At 43.6% G+C, this 22,318-nt stretch overlaps 1 protein-coding gene across 1 annotated transcript in view; it reads left to right on the forward strand.

Moving 5' to 3' along the window:
• The window catches only part of nup37 (nucleoporin 37), a 29,892-nt gene that overhangs the window by 939 nt on the left and 6,635 nt on the right, over positions 1-22,318 (forward strand). Inside the window, exons 2-6 of the mRNA XM_078221120.1 lie at positions 982-1,106; positions 4,570-4,642; positions 9,365-9,459; positions 17,141-17,231; positions 19,978-20,159. Coding sequence (XP_078077246.1) covers positions 982-1,106; positions 4,570-4,642; positions 9,365-9,459; positions 17,141-17,231; positions 19,978-20,159 — 566 coding nt within the window. The remainder of the gene's footprint in view (positions 1-981; positions 1,107-4,569; positions 4,643-9,364; positions 9,460-17,140; positions 17,232-19,977; positions 20,160-22,318) is intronic.

Here is a 22,318-nt window from a genome sequence, read left to right on the forward strand (position 1 = left end):
CGTTTCGAGTCTGGGTGACCCTTCATTCTGTTCTCCCTCCACAGATGCTCTGATGTGGAGATGCCGGTGTTGGACTGGGGTAAGCACAATAAGAAGTCTCACAACACCAGGTTAAAGTCCAACAGGTTTATTTGGAATCACCAGCTTTCGGAGCGCTGCTCCTTCCTCAGGTGAGTCAACTCACTCACTCACCTGATGAAGGAGCAGTGTTCCGAAAGCTCGTGATCCCAAATAACCCTGTTGGACTTTAACCTGGTGTTGTGAGACTTCTTACCGTGTCCACAGATGCTGTCAGACCTGCTGAGATTTTCTGGTTTGTGTGTGTACGTTTTTTGAAGTGTGGCCATTAGTTGGGAAATAGGACAGGCGAGGGTACACAGAACGATCCCACATTAAGAGAGAGATATAATTACCTCTCTGCAGCCTTACACAAAATCAGGATGCGTCAAAGTTCTTTACTGCTGATTAAATCCTTTTTTGAAGTGTGGTCACTGATGTTGGAAATGAGTCGGCCAATTTCCTGATAGCAGGATATCTCAAACTAAAGGGGAATAATGACCAGTTAATCTGTTTGTGATGTGCAGCTCTGACGAAGGGTCATCCAGACTCGAAACGTTGGCTCTATTCTCTCCCCACAGATACTGTCAGACCGGCTGAGATTTTTCAGCATTTTCTGTTTTTGGATCTGTTTGTGCTTTTGGGTGAGGGATAAAGATTCTGCTCTTCTTCCAAATAATAGGTGTGGGATCTTTTCCATCCCTGACACTGCGATTGCAGTCTCGGCTTAATGTCTCATTTGAAAAACGGCACTGCTGTCAGTGTCGCACTCCCTCAGCCATCCTGAATTACACACTCAGGTCTGCGGAATGGGATTCAAACCCAGCGCCTTCAGACTGGAGGCCAGAGTGCTACTCACACAGGGAATTGTTTGTGAATATTATGAATCTCTCTCTCTCTCTCTTCTGTGATAATATCTTTAAGGAGGAAGATGCAGAAATTAAAGGAATGGAATACAAGACCCTCCAGACTTTTCATCGAGGTATACGGGTGGATTCGATTGCTTGGAGCCCAGAAACTAAGGTGGACTCACTGACACAACTGATCCGGTAAGAGAGAACATTCCAATTTGTTCAAGGAATGTAGCTATCATTGGCAAGGCTGGCATTTTACCGCGACTACACTGGCGGCCCTCGAGAGGGAGCATGTGGTGTTCTTGGGCACCATCGAGACCTGTTGGACCCGCAGGGACTGGAGTGCGTTATTAACCCCTTTAATCACCTTTTCATTTGATCTTTTAAGTTTTGTTTCTGCTTTGTTTTTGTTTCAGACGGTTCCACTTTAAGGGGTTGTCCGTCTTGCTTTGTTCCTCAATTTATTCAATTTAGTTTAATTTGTTTAACCAAAAGATTGGCAAGGCTGGCATTGATTGCCTTTGAGAAAGAGGTAATGATGGCATGCCTGTTTCCTGACCTCCTGTAGTCTGGATGGCAATTCTTTGTAGCAGGTTTAACACAACTGAGTGTCTCGGTAAACCACTCCGAGGGCAGTTAATAGTCAGCCGTGTTAGTGTGGATCTAGAATCAAATACGAACAAGGAGCAGGCGTAGGCCATTCAGCCCCTCAATCCATTTAAAAAGATCTTGGCGGATCTGATTGTAACCTTAAACTGCATCCCATCTACTCCCCTCCTTGCTTACCAAGAATCTATTCACCTCCGCCTTAAAATAGTCAGACCACCACCTTTTCAGGAAGAGAGTTCCAAAGACTCATGACCTTCAGAAAAAGTTTAATCACTGTTCCATTTTAAATGGGTGACCACTTATTTTTAAACAGTGACTCTTAATTCAAGATTCTCCCACAAGGGGAAACATCCTCTCCACATCCCCCCTGCCGAGACCCCCCAGAATTTTAAATATTGAAATCAAGTCACCTCTTGCCCATCTAAACTCCAGCAAATACAAGCCTAGCCTGTGCAAACTTTACTCGTAAGATACCATTCCAGGTATTAGTAAACGATCTTGCTTGGAGAGCTGGTGCAGACACGATGGGCCAAATAGCCTCTTTCTGCACTGTAACAATTGTGTGTGGAATAGGAAAACACTACATTATTTAAATGGAGAAAGATTGGTACAGAGGGATCCGGGTGTCCATAAATAGATGAATCACAAAAAGCTAGTGTGGAGGTCCAGCAAGTGATTAGGAAGTCACATAGAATGTTGGTGTTTATTATGAATGAATAATGGAATATTAATGCATGGAAGTTTTGTTAACATTATACAGGGCATTGGTGAGACCATATCTGAAGCTCGGTGTACATTTCTGGTCTCCTTACTTGAAGGATATAATTGCTTTAGATGCAATACAGAGAAGGTTCACTCAACTGATTCATGGGATGAAGGGGTTATCCTATGAGGAAAGGTTGGACAGGTTGGGCCTGTATCCATTGGAGTTTAGAAGAATGAGGGATCATATTGAAACATAAAACATCCTGAGGACAATTGACAGTCTGGATGCTGAACGGGTTTTTGGGGGAGTCTAGAACTTGCAGGTACTCTTTGAAAGTAAAGGATCTGCTGTTTAAGACAAAGATAGAGAGAAATGTGTTCCGAGGGTCATTGATCTGGAGAATCCTCTTTCCCAGATAGTAGTGGAAACTGGGTCATTGCATATTTTTAAGGCTTAGTTAGATAAATTCTTCTTTGACAAGAGGAAGGAAAGTGGAGTTGAGGGCGTAATCAGATGAGCCATGACCTTATCAAATTGCAGAGTAGGCTTGAGGGGCCGAATGAGGGAAGATCTTGTAGAAACATATAAGATTATGAAGGAAAAGGTAAGATAGGAGCAGGGAGGTTGTTTCACTGGCAGATGAAACTAGAATTAGGGGGAATGGCCTCAAAATAAGGGGAAGCAGATTTAGGACTGAGTTCAGGAGGAACTTCTTCACCCAAAGGGTTGTGAATCTATGTAATTTCCCGCCCAGTGAAGCAGTTAAGGCTACCTCCTTGAATGTTTTTAAGGCAAGGATAGATAAATCTTTGAACAGTAAAGAAACTAAGGGTTATGCTAAGTGGAGCTGAGTCCACGAAAAGATCAACCATGATCTTATTGAATGGCGGAGCAAGCTCGAGGGGCCAAATGGCCTACTCCTGCTCCTAATTCTTATGTTCTTATGGCTTACTCTTCTGAGTTCAAATGTTTATATAAAGTCAGGACATCCCAGAGTGCTTTACAGCCACTGAAGTACTTTTTGAAAAGTTGTCAGCCAATTTACACACAGCAAGATCCCACAAACACCAATGACAAGAGTTTTTTTTTAAGTGATGTTGATTGAGGGAATAAATATTGACCAAGGAGAACTTCCCTGTTCCTCTTCAAGTTTGTCCTGTGGAATCTCTTAAGTCCACTAAGATGGCTGGTAGGGCACTGGTGTAGCAGCACTTCTAACAGCGCAGCACTCCTTCAGTAATGCACAGGAATCCTGGATTTTGTGCTCAAATCTTTGTGGCAGGACTTGATTCTTTAATTTTCAGACTCGGGGACGAAACAATTGAACATGAAACATGTTTTTACAGGGTTATTAGGAGAGGCTGTGGTGTGGGATAAACATGCACAGCTCTTTGAGAGAGCAGACGCACACATGAGGGGTTGAATGGTTTCATTCTGTGCTGTATGAGATTCAAATCTGCCTTTTACACTTGCCCATTGTTTGTGAGTAGTTATAGAGCATCAAGTTTCACTGTAATTCACCCTGTCTTCAGGCACATTCACTTTACAAACCATTAAATAATCCCAAGCATTTGATGATTGCTGTTTTCCAGTGGTGAATAATTGCTCATCTTGAATTAACTTGTGAAAGTTGGCTAAGATCGAGTGTCAGATCCAGCCCAAGATGGGGTGAATGCCTCATCTTGTCAGCTTGGATCTTGTTTGTCTCTCTTGTGGGGACCTTGAATTGGATTCAATTGGAATTTGATTTTTGGAGCAAGTAGGTCTGCCTGGTCCACTCTGCATATTGCCTTTGTAACTTTTAAGATTGAAGTAAAAAATAAAGTTTTAAAATTCCCATTCGGTGAAACGCCAGATACCAGAGGACAGTTTGCAGTGACAGCTTTAATGAGTCTTCCTCAGAATTTGATTTGATTTATTATTGGAAGAGCCTTGGCTGTTTAGCAATGACAGATCTCTTCATTGTGACTGAGTGGATATCACTGTGGCCTTTGAGTCAGAAGGTTGTGGGTTTAAGCCCCACTATAAGGACTTGGTTATAAAGCACCCAGAGACGTCCTGAAGCTGTGAAAGGCGCTGTTTAGGTGTAATGTTGTTCGCTCTTTTTTAGATTGACAAACCCAGTAAAGCGAAACTCTGACATAGGGTCATCCAGACTCGAAACGTTTGCTCTGTCTCTCTCTCTCTCTCCACAGATGCTGTCAGACCTGCTGAGATTTTCCAGCATTTTCTGTTTTTGTGTTGAAGGATAAACTGTACCTGATTTTGATGTGGTTTATTTTTCAGTTTAATTAGCAATGCATTGTGCTGGTCTTTTCCATTTATATCTTTTGATGTTTGCAGGTTTTGTGCAGCAGATGCTGACAGGAAGTTGAGATTGCTCACATCTGATCTGAAGGAAAACACCAGTTGGCAGGTACATCTTCCAGTCTAACTTCAGAAAAATCAGCTATTGGCGGTGTACCGCATTGGTGATGAGCAGAGTTGTAAAAGGTGCTATAGAAATGCACGCTCTGTCTTGTTAATCTAAAAGAATGAGCAAAGTTGTATTTAAATAGCATCCTTCACCCCAAAGTTCTTTACAACTAGTGAAGTGTAATCACTGTATTAATAATAACAAAGAACAGCACAGGAACAGGCCCTTCGGCCCACCAAGCCTGCATCGATCATGTTGTCCTATCTAGACCAACTGCCTGTATCCCTCTATTCCCCGCCTGTTCATGTGTTTATCCAGATACATCTTAAATGTCACGAACGTATCTACCTCAATCACCTCACTTGGCAGTGCGTTCCAGGCCCCCACCACCCTCTGTGTAAAAAACACTTTCCCCCGCACATCTCCACTGAACCTTTCCCCCCCCTTACCTTGAACTTGTGCCCCCTTGTAATTGTCATTTCTGCCCTGGGAAAAAGCTTCCAACTGTTCACCTTATCCATACCTCTCATAATTTTATAAACTTCTATGAGGTCACCTTTCAGTCTCCATCTTTCCAGGAAGAACAATCCCAGTTTATTCAATCTCTCCCCATAGCTAATACCCTCCATACCAGGCAACATCCTGGTAAACCTTTTCTGTACTCCCTCCAAAGCCACCACGTCCTTCTGGCAGTGTGGCGACCAGAATTGGACGCTAATCCAAATGTGGCCGACCAACGTTTTATAACATAATTTGCCAACTTTTATACTTGATGCCCCGGCCGATGAAGACAAGCATGTCATATGCTTTCTTCACCACCTTTTCCACCTGTGCTGCCACTTTTAAGGATGTGTGGACCTGTGCTCCCAGATCTCTCTGTGTGTCTCTGCCCCTGATGGTTCTGCCATTTATTTTATAGCTCCCACCTGAATTGGATCTATCAAAATGCATCACCTTGCATTTGTCTGGATTAAATTCCATCTGCCATTTCTCCGCCCAATGTTCCAGCCTATCTTTATCGTGCTGTATTATGTAGGAAGTGTGACAGGAAGTGTGAGCTAGATCTCAGTCAGTAATGTGATATTGATTATTGTGATCTGGATTGAGAATAGAACATTAGCCTGGCCAAACTTTTGAGCTAAGCTTGCCTCCTGCCTTGAGCCTCTGGCTAAATTTACACCACATTGGCTAAAAGGAAACAAGTCTCCATTGGTCAGAAGAAATAGGAGTAGGCCATTCAATAACAAGATGGGTATAGAGGGATATGGGCCAAATGCAGGCAACTGGGACTAGCTTAGGGGTTTAAAAAAAAGGGCGGCATGGACAAGTTGGGCCGAAGGGCCTGTTTCCATGCTGTAAACCTCCATGACTTTATGCAGATCGGTTTTGTAAGTGGGCAAAAAATTGACGGACGGAGTGTAATGTGGGAAAATGTGAACCCATCCACTTTGGCGGGAATAGAAAAGCAGTATATTATTTAAATGCTGAACAAGACTGCAGTACAGGGAATCTGGATGTCTTGGTATTAGATTCACATTGTGGGCTTAACTCCACTTTTCTGCCTACCTTCCATTACCTGGACTTCCTGGTCAATCAAAAATCTCTCTAACTTTGTCTCAATGACCCAGTCTCCACTGCTCTCTGGGGAAAAGAATTCCAAAGATTAATCTTTGAGAGAAGAAATTTCTCCTTATCTCCATCTTAAAAAGAGATCCTCTTATTTTAAGCTTTACTCACAATTCTAGATTTCTCCACGAGGAGAGTTACCCTCTCGGCATCTTCCGTCTCTGAATCTTGAATGTTTAAGTAAGATCACCTCTCATTTTTCTAAACTCTAATGAGTATCAGCCCAAGCTCCTCAACCTTTCCTCGTAAGGCAATCCCCTTCATCCCAGGAATCAGCCTAGTGAACCTCTCTGAACTGCTTCCAGTGCAAGTATATCCTTAAGTAAGGAGACCAAAAATGTACACAGTACTCCAGGTGTGGTCTCACCAGTGTCCTGTAGAGTTGTAGCAAAACTTCTCTACTTTTATACTCCATCCTCCTTGCAATAAAGGCCCACTTTCTGTTTGCCTCCTAATCAGTTGCTGTACCTGACTTTTTGTGAGTCTAATACCAAGACATCCAGATTCCCTGTACTGCAGTCTTGTTCAGCATTTAAATAATATACTGCTTTTCTATTCCCGCCAAAGTGGATGGGTTCACATTTTCCCACATTACACTCCGTCCGTCAAATTTTTGCCCACTTACAAAACCGACCTACATAAGTCATAGAGGTTTACAGCATTGAAACAGGCCCTTTGGCCCAACTTGTCCATGCCGCCCTTTTGTTTTAAACCCCTAAGCTCGTCCCAGTTGCCTGCATTTGGCTCATATCCCTCTATACCCATCTTACCCGTGTAACTGTCTTTTAAACGCCTTTTAAAAGAAAAATTGTACCCACCTCTACTACTGCCTCTGGCAGCTTGTTCCAGACACTCACCACCCTCTGTGAAAAAATTGCCCCTCTGGACACTTTTGTATCTCTCCCCTCTCTCTTTAAACCTATGCCCTCTAGTTTTAGACTCCCCTACCTTTGGGAAAAGATATTGACTATCTAGCTGATTTGTGCCCCTCATTATTTTATAGACCTCCTTAAGATCGCCCCCTCAGCCTCCTATGCTCCAGAGAAAAAAGTCCCAGTCTATCCAGCCTCTCCTTATAACTCAATCCATCAAGTCCCGGTAGCATCCTAGTAAATCTCTTCTGCACTCTACATCTGTTTTGCAGACTCTTCCCATCCTCTTCACAACTTGATTTCCATCTCCTTTTGGACTGCAGCCCCATCTGTCCTCTAAGGTGGGTATAAAGATCCCAGGGTTGTAGATGATGAAGAACAGGGGGTTGGGGGATTCTCCCTGGTTCCTGGTCAATATCTGTCTTTCTGGCAACGTCACCAAGTCAAATTAACTGGTCATTATCACATTGCTGATTTTTGGGATCTTTCTCTGCATATTGAATCCCCAATACCACAACAGTGACTACACTTCAGAAAGCAAAGTATGTCGGGGAACCTAAGGATGTGAAGAGTGTTCGTTCTCTCTTTAAGAGAAATTCCCTGGTGGTTCAACCTTGAACTATACAGAATGGAAATGTCCTGGGCATAACCTTCTCATCCATGTAGATAGCAGATCTCATCTGAGGAGCAGGAAGGGTCTCTGATCCATCAAGGTGTCCTGGGGTGACTCTGTTCCATTAGCTGTGTGCATGTTGGGTCAGTACAGCTCTGCAATGCCCCCTTTGTGTTGATTCTCTGTCAGACCTGCAATGGAATAAAGATTCCCTAAGTTAGAGGAACCGTGTCTCAGCCAGTGCGTTAAGGAGAGAAAAAACAGGAGTTGGAACAAAGAATACAAGTGAACATAAATTACTGACCAAACCTGCTGGATATACTCTATAAAGTTAGCAACTTTGTTGTAATGTTTTGTATATTGCAGAATCTGATAGCACAGGTAGGGACCACTCTGTGTGTTGTGTCTGTACTGGTTCTTTGACCACACCTGTGAACAGTTTTTGGTCCCCTTATCTAAGGAAAGGTACACTGGCATTGGAGGCAATGCAGTGAAGGTTCACTAGGTTGATCCCAGATATGGAGGGATTTTCTTATGAGGAGAGGCTGAGTAGGTTGGGCCTGAATTCATTGGAGTTTGGAAGAATGAGAGGTGACCTTATTGAGACATATTGGGTTCAACAGGGTCGATGCTGAGAGTTGTTTCCCCCTGTGGGAGAGTCTAGGACCAGAGGGCGGAATCTCAGAGTGAGGGGGTCACCCATTGAAGACAGAGATGAGGAAGAATTTCTGCTGAGTGAATCTGTGGAATTCTTTACCGCTGAGGGCTGTAGGTTAAGTATGTTCAAGGCTGAGTCAGACAGATTTTTAATCAGTAAGGAAATCAAGGGTTGTGGCGATAAGACGGGCAAGTGAAGTTGAGGATTATCACATCAGATCAGCCATGATCTCATTGAATGGTGGAGCAGACTCGATGGGCCGAATGGCCTGCCCCTGCTCTATGTCTTATGGTCCAATGCAAATAGCCATCTTTTTACTCCTACTCTGCTCTTTTCCATTGTCATTTGAGGTATTTATCCAATACCCTTTGAAAAGTTATTATTGTAACTGCTTCCACTGCTCTTCCAGATCACCACAACTTAGAATTAAAAATAATTTCACTTCATCCCCAACTGCCCTTGGCCATCTTGTCAATTATCTTAAATTTGTTTTCTCTGGTTACTGACCTTCCTGCCCGTCGCACTCTCCACCTTCCCTGTGGGGGAAAATCCCAGTTTCTCCTATCTCTTCACACAACCCGATGTCTCTCATCCCAGGTACTATTTTAGTCCATCTGTTCTGTGCTCTCCCCAGGCCATGATATCCTCCTCCCTAAGGTGTAGTAATCTTCACCCCAACATGACAAGAGTGCAAGTAATCAGTTACAAGCTGTGTGTTTTAATCGTGGACTACCTGTGTGTCACTCAGTGGCAGCAACAAGGTTTTGTAATGCCTTTTGCAATGCTTCTCCACCACACTCGTGTTGTGCTGGACTTAAATGAACTGTCTACTTTAGTTAGTTCCAAGTACTGAAATATTAATGAAATGTGACATCAACCAGCTGAGTTTGAAATAAGGCCATTGTTCAAATTTAGATTTCCACTGAAGTGTCCTGATTTATTATTCCATGTAGGTAATAGAAGGTCACACTGATTACATCAACGATCTAGTATTTGACCCCAACACTGGGAAACAGATTGCAAGCGTTAGTGACGATCACACATGTCGGTAGGTGCAGTACTTATTATCGACTTATATTTTTAGCTTTAGGCTGTAAACTTTATTGGCCAGAAATAAACTCTTGTGTGGGATGGGGGGGGGAAATGCTTTGTCTCTGTTACAGTTAATGTGAGGGAAAAAATTGGTCAACTCTGCCTTTTGTCCATTGATTTTCTTTATTGTTGCCAGATTAAATAAACTCTTGCCAAGACAAACTCTGATGCTTTTATTTCTTGACGTACTGAACTGGCAGAGATGATATTGGATGGTGCTGTTTTGGGCACCCAGAGACACGGTTGCCACTACTTAGCAAAGCCCTTGCCTACTATTGCCAGTTTGGAAGATGCAGGTTGCAGTGTGTTAAGGATGTCCTTTATTTCAGGCAGAAGTAGCTGTGATTGCTCAATAGATGACATTTTTAAAAAATCATCCTTAATCTGCTTTTTGGATGCAAGACTCTGTCTGCCCCCTCAAGTGGATGTCAAAGATCCCATGGTGCTTCCTTCAAAGAGGAGCAGGGAATTCTACCCAGCTTCCCTGTTCTATTCATCTCTCAACCATGAAGACCACAGGGGATCATCAATAGATCTCCCCGTGGGTAACAAGCTCCCTTATTGAGTGAGCAAAGGTTTGCCCAAGAGGAGCAGTCAGCAGGGGTTTCAAACCTGTTACTCTCCTAAACTGTTGTTGTGGGTCCCGAGGTGAGACCTGACTGTGAGCTGCGGGCACAGCCCTTTCCTTTGGTTCACAAGAGGGTTGGTGACGGAAACCTGGCGTTCGGCTGAATTCCTACATTGGCGATGAGATTTTTTTTTTTCTCCATCTTTTCCCTTTGGACAACCTCTGTATGCCAAGAATCTTCTCCGGTAGGAAAAAGCCATTGTGCCTCTTTTTCAGGAAACTCGAACCCTATGACACCAGACTGGGCAAATTATACAGAGTGCATATGTTACTTCTTCCATATTAACAACATCAAAGGAGATGGAAAAGAAAAAGTGATATTGTTGACAGTATGTGGAGCCCCAACTTTCAGAGAGAGAGATACTTTTCCAGGTGGCCGAAGTACCGTATTTAGGCTACTGAGCAAATGGCAAGGGTTTACATCCAGTAGAGGATAAGATAAAGGCCAACAAGGAAGCAGGAACACCACAAAGTTAAAATACTTCCTGATACTAGTCAATTATTATGAAAAATTTTATCCTGAATTTTGCTTCCATTCTGGCCCCCTTGCATGCCCTGCCACAAAAATACCAGAGAAAGTCTTGGGAAGCTCCGCAGGCAGGGACATTTTCTAAAGTTAAGTTTCAGTTACTTTCATCTCACTTACTGACCCATTTTGACCCAAAGAAAGAGCTTATAATAACTTGCGATGCTTCCCTGTACGGTGCGGTGCTGGAAGGACAGGACAGAAAAGTCCACCACGAATGGCTTCAGGACCCCTTTGGATGCAGAGCAATGATATTCCCAAATTGAGATGGAAGTATTTGGTGTGAAGGAATTCCATCAATAGGTCTGGTTGACGGATTTTATAATTACTGACCACAAACCCTTATTGGTCCTATTCACAATGGACAAGCCAATTCCCCCCATCACCTCCATTCAGGCACAACACTGGGCCTTGTTATTGGCCACCGAAGAATATCTTCTGGAACACTGCCCAGATAGCTAATGTGGACGCACTGCGTCACCTCCCGTCACCTACAGGCCTGGTTCCTCTACTAGCATTGGAAGAAATTGTATGACTCTGAACCTTTTGGAGAAGTTGCCAGTGTCAGCAAGGCAGAATAAAGCCTGGAACCTCCTCCAGCCCTGCAGCCTCCAAAATCTGCCAATTCTGCTCCTCCTGGAACATCTCCCATTTTAAACACTCCTCCAATGGTGGCCTTGACTTCAGCTACGTAGACCCTCTGGCAATCCCACTTAAAACCTCTCCCACCTCTCTCTCCAGTTGAATACACTCCTTAGGACCTGCTTCTTTGACCAAGCTTTCGTCACCTGACCAAACCACAATGTGGCTCTGTCAAATTTTGTTATAAAATATCCTGTGATGCTCCTTGATGCAATTTCTTGTGTGAAAGCCACTGTATAAGTATAAGTTGTTGAGGGGTGACTCAAGAACTCATCTGTACTCACATGGGTGTAAAATATTATGTAGCCTGATTATTGAAGAAGGCCAGTGGAGTTCTCCCTGGTGTTTTGGCCAATATTTATTCCTCTGTCAACATTGCTGAAATAGACTGTCTAGTCATTATCATATTGCTGTTTGTGGGAGCTTGCTGTGCATATATTTGGCTGCTACATTCTCTCTTCCAATTTCTCCTTCTGTGTGGACTGCTGTCAAACCCCAGACTCAAATCAAACTACAAATAGTTCTTTATTTTAATAAATATGAATCCATCTGTTTGGGTGGGTGGGAAGGATCCCATGGAACCATTTGGAGAAGAGTAGGGAGTTCTCCCGATATCCTGGCCAAGCGCCTTCCTTTCATCCGACACCACCAAGGACAGTGCAATTGGCCGGTCATCTGGTTTGCTGCTTGTGGAATCTTGCTGTGCGTCTAATTGGCTGCCGAGCTTTTTAGCACAATGGCAACTGGAACTTCCAAGAACAAATTTTCCGGATGGGAAGTATCTTAGGAATCTCCCGGGGATGTTCAGGTGATATATAATTCTGACCTCCCTCTTCCTCTGCTTTTGTGGCAGCTGCCTCGAATATATTTAGCCTTTATCTGACCTGTTTGTGTGTGCGTGTATATATCCATATATCTCTGTAGCCAGCTTAACTTGGCACCAGTTTATGATGGCTTTCGGTCCAATATACTAACCTTAAACTATCAGCAGCCATCATCTAATCCTGAGGTAATCCTTTTCATTCCTTTTGCTGGCTCTCAAAAAAAACAATGAAAAACCTTTGCTTCTCCAAGGAGATGTGAGTGGGCGACGAAGACAAGAGTTCATTGTGTGGGAGTTGTTGAATATTTGGAGACTGCTGGATTTGCCTACGTTTTGTGAAATTCTGGTGCACTTGCATTGTGATTTTTGACTGATTATTCTCGCCAGTCTGCCCTCTTTGTGAGGGAACTGCAGGTGGAGACTGCGGTTTTTTGTTTCGTTGCCACTTCATTTGTATGCCAATAGCTGAAACCAATATTTTGCATATTCAAGGAATGCTTCTTGATTCCAAGAAACATGTTTTTTTTTCCCCAAGTTTTCCATATAATTTTCCACAGTTGTACGGGATGGTGAAATCACGCACAAGTAAATGACACATCTGAATTTATGTTTTATAGTTTTGGTCCATATTCATTCAGCTGGCTTTAGTTGTCCAGATAATCTTGTGGAAGGTGTGATTATAATTCATCTGCTTGTCCGTTTATGTTTCATTCTTCCAGTTGTGTTTGAACAAGACCCATTGCACAGTTTATTCTCATCCACTTGGGACATGTATTGTGTTCAGCCATGGCTCAGTGGGCAGCGCTCTCACCTCTAGACAAGAAAGTTGACTGTTCAAGTTCCACTCCAGAGATCGGAGCGAATAAACTTGACTGACTCTCCCAGTGCAGCACTGAGGGAGTGCTGCATTGTCAGAGGGGCCCGTCTTTTGGAGGAGACATTAAATCAAGGCCCCCTTGACCTTTTAAGGTGGATGTAAAGGATCCTATTCCTTATTTGAATAAACGCAGACAAGGTATTGCTGGTATTCTAGCCATAAATCCCTCGACCAGCATTGTTAAAACAGATTATTTAGCAAGATTCCACATGAGTTAATGACTATGTGAAAATTGCCTGCTGTATTTCCTACATTACAGTAAGAAGTCTCACAACACCAGGTTAAAGTCCAACAGGTTTATTTGGTAGCAAATACCATAAGCTTTCGGAGCACAGCTCCTTCGTCAGATGGAGTGGATATCTGTTCTCAAACAGTGCAAACAGACACAGAAATCAAATTACAGAATACTGATTAGAATGCAAATCTCTACAGCCAGCCAGGTCTTAACTGTACAGACAATGTGGGTGGAGGGAGCATTCGACACAGGTTAAAGAGATGTGTATTGTCTCCAGACAGAACAGCTAGTGAAATTCTGCAAGTCCAGGAGGCAAGCTGTGGGGGTTATTGATAATGTGACATAAATCCAACATCCCGGTTTAGGCCGTCCTCATGTGTGCGGAACTTGGCTATCAGTTTCTGCTCAGCGACTCTGCGCTGTCGTGTGTCGTGAAGGCCGCCTTGGAGAACGCTTACCTGAAGATCCAAGGCTGAATGCCCGTGACTGCTGAAGTGCTCCCCCACAGGAAGAGAACAGTCTTGCTTTCCTACATTACAACAGTGACTGGGATTTAATTTTTAAAAAACTTCATTGACTGTAAAGTATTTTATGTTGTCCTGATGTTGTGAAAAGCACTAGAGAAATATAAGTTGGGGTCTTTTATCATTATGTTTTTTAAGTCTATTTATTAGTGTCACAAGTAGGCTGACATTAACAGTGCAATGAAGTTACTGTGAAAATCCCCAAGTCGCCAAACTCCGGCACCTGTTCATGTACACTGAGCGAAAAGTTTACATGGCCAGTGCATCTAACTAGGGCTGTGGGAGGAAACCGGAGCGCCCGGAGGAAACCCACACAGACATGGGGAGAACGTGGAAACTCCACATAGACAGTGACCTAAGGTTGGAATCGAACCCAGGTCCCTGGCGCTGTGAGGCAGCAAGGCTAACCACTGTGCCACCGTGTCACCCCATGCGGTGTTGGCATACATGTATGTTCGTAAGACCATACAATATAGGAGCAGATTTAGCCCATTCGGCCCATCGAGTCTGCTCTGCCATTCAATCATAACTGATATGTTTCTCAACCCCATTCTCCCGCCTTTTCCCCGTAACCTTTGATTCCCTTACCAATCAAGAACCTATATATTTCTGTCTTAAATATATCCAATGACCTGGCCTCCACAACCCTGTGTGGCAATGAATTCCACAGATTCACCACCCTCTGGTTGAGAGACATACACATACACACCCCCCTCCCCCTCTTCATAACAACTGATGTATAATACACAAAGAAGCTCCAATTTGGAAAGTTTAAAAACTGAACCTATATTGTTGAAGGTTGTACATTATTAACCTGAATAACGTTGTGAATGGTCACACTGGACAATTTTAATCTTTGCCCATCATGTGTTTAGACTTTAGGATTCTACTCTTATGGGTAGGCATTCCCACTTTCTATTTAATTCCCTCCTCTGTTCCAACTTAGTTTTGCATCGTACAGGTTGTGGGTACCTTCCCAATCCCAATTCTTCTCTCAGCCACACAATGGTGTCTCAGCAAAATTCTTCCCCTCAGCCTCGGGGATTGTACCTTTGTCCTGGAGGCTGAATTTTTTGTTGGGACTTTACAGAACGAATGAAACTTCGGCACATGTGATAATGTAGAACAGGAGCAGTGGCCAAAGAATGATGTGTTGAATGAGGAAAACTTACCTGTCCTTCCCTCCTTTTCCAAGTCCTATCTTTGCTAAGCAGATCACAAACATCTGAAATAGAAGCAGGAATTGCTCACATGGCCCCCAAAGCCTGCCCTATCCTTCGCTACAATCGTGGCTTCTCCCTCAGCTCCCCTTTCCTGCCCACTCACTATAAAACCTTAGCTTCTTTAAAATCCAAAAATCTGCAGACTTCAGTCTGAACATACTCGAGCACTTAAAGTCCTTATAATTGCACAGTAGCATTGCTTGAAAAAGAAATACATGCTGTCAAAGTTTTTCATTTTGTACTGATCAGGTCAGATTCACAAAAATACCAAATCTAAAGGGAACAATTTATAATACACGAGAAGAGGGTGCTGATTGGTTAGAGGCATTGCCACAAAGAATGCATGAGGAACAGAGGGTGGTGAGTGTCTGGAACAAGCTGCCAGATGCAGTAGTAGAGGCGGGTACAATTTTGTCTTTTAAAAAGCGTTTAGATAGTTACGTGAGTAAGATGGCTATCGAGGGATATGGGCCAAACACAGGCAATTGGGACTAGCTTAGTCGTTTAAAAAAAAAAGGTCGGCTTTGACAAGTTGGGCCAAAGGGCCTGTTTCCATGCTGTAAACCTCTATGACTCTATAACAGTTAACCTGGGGGACAGCAATTCCCTGTTTCATTCCTCACAGCAATGCCTTGATCAATCAGAGCCTGATTTGAATTTAAATAAAAGCTTGGTGATTAACTGTTTCCTGATGCATCCTCCGTACCAACTCCCAATCTGCTCTGCCCAAGACTACAAGGAACTACAAAAGGTCGTGAATGAAGCCCAATCCATCACGCAAACCAGCCTCCCATCCATTGACTCTGTCTACACTTCCCGCTGCCTCGGCAAAGCAGCCAGCATAATTAAGGACCCCACGCACCCCAGACATTCTCTCTTCCACCTTCTTCATTCGGGAAAAAGATACAAAAGTCTGAGGTCACGTACCAACCGACTCAAGAACAGCTTCTTCCCTGCTGCTGTCAAACTTTTGAATGGACTTACCTCGCATTAAGTTGATCTTTCTCTACATCCTAGCTATGACTGTAACACTATATTCTGCACTCTCTCGTTTCCTTCTCTATGAACGGTATGCTTTGTATAGCGTGCGAGAAACAATACTTTTCACTATGTTAATACATGTGACAATAATAAATCAAATCAAATCAAAATTAATCAGAGTCCTCTTGCCAGCCAATTAACACCCTCTTCTCATGCAGTGCAAATTGTTCCTTTGAGATTTGGTATTCTTGTGAATTTATCCTGATGAATGCAAAATGAAAAGCTCTGACAGCGTCTCTTTTGTTCAGCAGTCAGTTGCTCCCATAGATAGAGAATTCCAAAGATTCACAACCCTCTGAGCGAAGAAATTTCTCCTCGTGTCATTCCGAAATGCTGAGACTATGCTTCCGTGTATATTCCATATGACTCTACTCAATCTAATTATTTATCGAATGGAACTTGCTTAATAACTGATCAGCTGGGTTTTTTTCTACACATCTGTTTAATTTCTTGATTATTACATATTGAAATATTTTTCTAACTACTGGGAATGTAACAAGAAGTATGGCATTTGATCCATCAACTGTGCGTTGCAAGTTTGTTAGCTCTTTTTCATCTTAACTGCCCAGCTTTAATTCAAATTGCTGGCTTTCTACATATTCTGGAATATATTTCTGTCCAGACAACTGACAAGTTCCCTACGGCCCCCAAACAGTCCATTTAAGTCTGGCCAACGCTTTGTTGGAGAGTTGACAAGAATGTTAAATGCACAAAGAAAGGTTCTTTGGAAGTCCTTCCCTCAGCACCCTTGTCTTAACTCCTCCTCTTCAATATACTTTAACCCTGTTCTGATCATCTCCTACTCTCCATATCAGCCTGCTCTTTACCCAATCTGCAGTACATGCTGTTTGATGTTGCTTTATACCTTAAGCAAGTTTTGAAGAAGACATATTTACTCGAGTTGTCTTTAACCAATTCCACCAAATGCAGAGTAATTGCTAATTCATTAATGTTTGTGGGATCTTGCCATGCTACTCCATGAGTCACTTTGGACTCATTCACTTCATTCCAGGGGAAGAGGTAACGGGGTTTATAAGCACACCTTTGTATGTGGCATCTTAAGTGGATTGATTAGCCATTATTAAGAATTATGTGTCTTATTCTGAAATATATTGCAGTATCTGGGACCTTGATGGAAATCAAAAGACATCGTTTCTCCTTCATTCGCCAGGAATGAGTTTGTGTTGGCATCCCGAGGAGATGTACAAGGTTAGCTTGAAAGGTTTTTAGTCGTCATATTTCCGCTTACTGCCTTCAGATATAAAGAGAAAGCGTTAAAATACTGCAGAAAATTGGAAACATTGGGAGCACCAACTCATTGGAACACTGATGTGTAACACATTGGAATGCCAATACATCAGAATGTATCATTGGAAATAGGAGCTGAAGAAAGCCAGTTAGCCTGTTGAGTTTGCTGCACTGTTCAATAATGAATAGGATCTATCACAACTCCACCTCCCTGCATCCAAAGATCATAGAAACCCTACAGTGCAGAAGGAGGCCATTCGGCCCATCGAGTCTGCACCGACCACAATCCCACCCCACATATTTACCCGCTAATCCCTCTAACCTATGCATCCCAGGACTCTAAGGGGCAATTTTTAACCTGGCCAATCAACCTAACCCGCACATCTTTGGACTGTGGGAGGAAACCGGAGCACCCGGAGGAAACCCACGCAGACACGAGGAGAATGTGCAAACTCCACACAGACAGTGACCCGAGCCGGGAATCGAACCCGGGACCCTGGAGCTGTGAAGCAGCAGTGCTAACCACTGTGCTACCGTGCCGCCCCACTGACACTTTTTATAGATTTTTATAGATAAAAACTTTTTATAGATAAAAACTTTTTATAGATTTCAATGAGATCCACTTTCATTCTTCTGAACTCCAGGGAATGTAGGCCTAGTTTACTCAATCTCTCCTCAGCTAGGAACTGGACTGGGGAACCTTCACTGCAATCCATGAGGATCTATATGTCTGTCTTGAATATACTCAAATTACTGACCATCCAGAACCCTCTGAGGTAGAGAATTCCAAAAAAATCCCAACTCTTGAGGAAATCTCTCCTCATCTCAGCCCTAAATAGCTGATCCCTTATCCCGTGACTATGATCCTCTGTTCCAGATTCCCTAGCATCTATCTACGCTGGCAATCCCCTTCAAACTTTTTATAGATTTCAATGAGATCCACTTTCATTCTTCTGAACTCCAGGGAATGTAGGCCTAGTTTACTCAATCTCTCCTCAGCTAGGAACTGGACTGGGGAACCTTCACTGCAATCCATGAGGACAAGTATATGTTTCCTTGGATAAGGAGACAAAAACTGCACAGTACTCGAGAGGTTGTCTCAACAATGCCCTGAATCATTGCAGTTAGACTTCCTCTTAATCCATTTGTAACAAAGTTAACATACTATTTGCCTTTATTTATTTAGAGGATAGGGCGTTGCTGGCTCGGCCAGTATTTATTCTGCTGCCTCTGTACACCTGTGTATTTTAAAGGTGGTGGAGAATAATAGAATCCCTACGCTGCAGAAGGAGGCCATTCGGCCCATTGAGTCTGCACCAACTCTTCAAATGAAAAGGAATAGTCTCCACTTACCTGTAGGAGAGCAGCTCCATGAACACCATCCCCCAGGTCAAAGCAGCCTGCTTGATTGGCACCCCATCCACTTTCACTTGCTCCAACACAGACACACAGTAGCAGCAGCAGTGTGTACCATCTACAGCAACTCGCCAAGGCTCCTTTGACAGCACCTTCCAGACCTGTGACCTCCAGCAGCTTGTAGGACAAAGGCAGCAAATGCATAGGAACACCACCACCTGCAAATTCTCATCTGGGGCACACACCATCCTGACTCGGTACTTTATCACCATCCATCTGCCCCTGGCTGTTCAGTTGCTCCCATTAACACATTCTGCCACCATTGGCACTCTTCATCCCTCAATTAACATTCCCCTTTGTCTTATGTCCATGACAAATTTGTCAATATTGCCTTTGCCCTGACCTATCCCTGTTCCTCTGTTCTGCCTCATCTCCTCCACCCACTTTCCAACTCTATAATTCGGTACATTTCTACCTTGCTTCAGTTCTGTAGAAGGGTCATACAGTGCAGAAGAGGCCTTTTGGTCCATCAAATCTCCACTGACGCATTTGAAATACCTGACCTCCCACCTAATCCCATTTACCAGCACTTGTTATGACGTGTCAAGTGCTCATCCAGGTACTTTTTAAAGGATGTGAGGCATCCCGCCTCCACCACCCTCCCAGGCAGTGCATTCCAGACCCTCACCACCCTCTGGGTAAAAAGGTTTTTCCTCACATCATCCCTAAACCTCCTGCCCCTCACCTTGAACCTGTGTCCCCTCGTGACTGACCATTCAACTAAGGGGAACAGCTGCTCCTTATCCACTCTGTCCATGCCCCTCATAATCTTGTACACCTCGATCAGGCCGCCCCTCAGTTTTCTCTGCTCCAACAAAAACCTAAGCCTACCCAACCTCTCTTCATCACTTAAATATTCCATCCCAGGCAGCATCCTGGTGAATCTCCTCTGCATCGTCTCCAGTGCAATCACATCCTTCCTATAATGTGGTGAGCAGAACTGCACACAGTGCTCCAGCTGTGGCTTCACCAAAGTTCTGTACAACTCCAACATGACTTCCCTGCTTTTGTAATCTAAGTCTCAATTGATAAAGGCAAGTGTCCCATTTGCCCTTTTCACCACCCTACTAACATGCCATTCCGTCTTCAGAAATCATATGGACTCGAAACATTAACTCATGTTTCCCCTCCGCAGCTGCTGCCGGACCGGCTGAGTTTATCCAGCATTTTCTGATTTTATTTCAGATTTTCAGCATGTGCTGTGTTTAGTTTAATTTGAAAGTGCTGGCACGCTCTTAGTGAATCTGTAGATTGGTGATGAGCAGCTGACTGTTTGCTTTTGTCTTTGCAGCTGATGGTGGCAGAGAAGAATGGAATCATTCGCTTTTATGACCTGGTTACTCTGCAGGCAATCCTGTCTCTGGACTGTGGCCAGATGCCACTGCTGTCGGCAGACTGGTGTCTGGGCAACACTATCAAAGTCGGTGCGGTTGCAGGGAATGATTGGCTGATCTGGGATATCACACGCTCCAGGTATTCTGCTAGAGGTTTCGGGAAGGCAGAGGGAGGGACAATGGGAATTGACCGAAGAACTCTTTGCCCCGATACTTGAAATATTCACTGGCGAATTGACATTGTACATTTAGCTTTGCAAAACAGAAGGGAATTGTGAAGAGTCAAGGAGTTTAATCTAGTTGGGAATGGGATTAAACGTTATCCGTGTTATAGTGTGTATGTGTATATATTTATGTTTCTGTGTGTCTATATATTTTACCAGTAAGAAGTCTGACAATACCAGGTTAAAGTCCAACAGGTTTAAGTTTATTTATTAGTCACAAGTAGGCTTACATTAACACTGCAATGAAGTTACTGTGAAAATCCCCTAGTCGCCACACTCCGGCACCTGTTCAGGTACACTGAGGGAGAATTTAGCATGGCCAACACACCTAACTTGCACATCTTTGGACTGTGGGAGGAAACCGGAGCACCCATTGGAAACCCACACAGACACTGGGAGAACGTGCAAACTCCACACAGACAGTGACCCAAGCCGGGAATCGAACCCGGGTCTCTGGCGTTGTGAGGCAGCAGTGCTAACTACTGTGACAACGTGCCGCCCCCGTTTATTTGGAATCACGATCTTTCGGAGCACTGCTCCTTCACCAGGTGAGTGAACACCCACCTGAGGAAGGAGCAGTGCTCCGAAAGCTCATGATTCCAAATAAACATGTTGGACTTTAACCTGGCGTTGTTAAAACTCTTACTGTGCCCACCCCAGTCCAATGCTGGCATCTCCACATCATATATTTTTTCATATGTATTTGTCTTTAGATCAGAGAAGTTAACGGGCGGGGTTCTCCGGCTGCACTCACCCCAAAACCAGAGAATCCCGCCCGAGGTCAAGGGACCTTTGCATGGTCTGCCCCACCCCCCCCCCCCCCCCCCCCCCGCCCCCGCTCGCTATGATTCCTGTGGCGGATGGGACAAGAGAATTCTCCCCGTTATATTAAACCTGGATTGATCCTTCATTCAACCACATTTGGAGTACCGCAAACAATTCTAATTTCCTTAAGATTTACTAGAATGACACAGGAAGTGAGAGAGTATAACCAGTGGAAAGACGATAGGCTGTGGTGAGGCAGATGCAAAGAGGCTGCAGAAGGATATCGACTGATTGGGTGACAGAGCTCGGACATGGCAGATGTGTGAAGTTATCGACTTTGAAAGGAAAAATAAAAAAGCAGAATTTGTTTTGCATCTAGACTGAGAGACGTGGGTGTCCTTGTACATTTTTTAAACATTTATTTATTTTTTATTGCATTTAAATTCCATCTGCTGTGGTGGGATTCAAACACTGGTCCACAGAGCTTTACTCTGCGTCTCTGAATTACTGGTCCAGCAACAATACACTGTGCCACTGCCAAAGTTAGCATTTAGGTATGGCAAATAATTAGGAAGACAAATGATATGTTTGGTTTTGTTAACAAGTATAAGAATAAATAAGTATTTATACAATTGTACAGGACATTTGTAAGGCACGGCATTTGACAAGATGTCGCACCAAAGACTGCTACATAAGATAAAGGTGTACGGTGTTACGGGTAATGTATTAGCATGGATAGAGGATTGGTTAACTAACAGAAATTAAAGAGTGGGGGTAAATGGGTGTTTTTCTGCTTGGCGACCAGTGACTAGTGCTGTGCCTCAGGGATCAGTGTTGGGACCGCAATTGTTTACGATTTACACAGATAATTTTAATTGGGGACCAAGTGTAGTGTGTCAAAATTCGCAGACGACACTAAGATGAGTGGCAGGGCAAGTGTGCAGAGGATGCTGAAAGTCTGCAAAGGGATATAGATAGTCTAAGCGAGTGGGCGAAGGTCTGGCAGATGGAGTACAATGTTGGTAAATGTGAGGTCATCCATTTTGGTAGGAATAACAGCAAAATGGACTATTATTTAAATGGTAGAAAATTTGCTGCATGCTGCTGTGCAGAGGGACCTGGGTGTCCTTTGTGCAGGAACCAAAGAGTTGGTTTGCAGGTGCAGCAGGTAATTAAGAAGGCAAATGGAATTTTGTCCTTTATTGTTAGAGGGATGGAGTTTAAAAACAGCAAGGTTATGTTGCAGCTGTATAAGGTGCTGGTGAGGCCACACCTGGAGTACTGTGTACAGTTTTGGTCTCCTTACTTG

This window comes from Mustelus asterias, chromosome 9, assembly GCF_964213995.1.
Source record: "Mustelus asterias chromosome 9, sMusAst1.hap1.1, whole genome shotgun sequence".
NCBI classification, from domain to species: domain Eukaryota; kingdom Metazoa; phylum Chordata; class Chondrichthyes; order Carcharhiniformes; family Triakidae; genus Mustelus; species Mustelus asterias.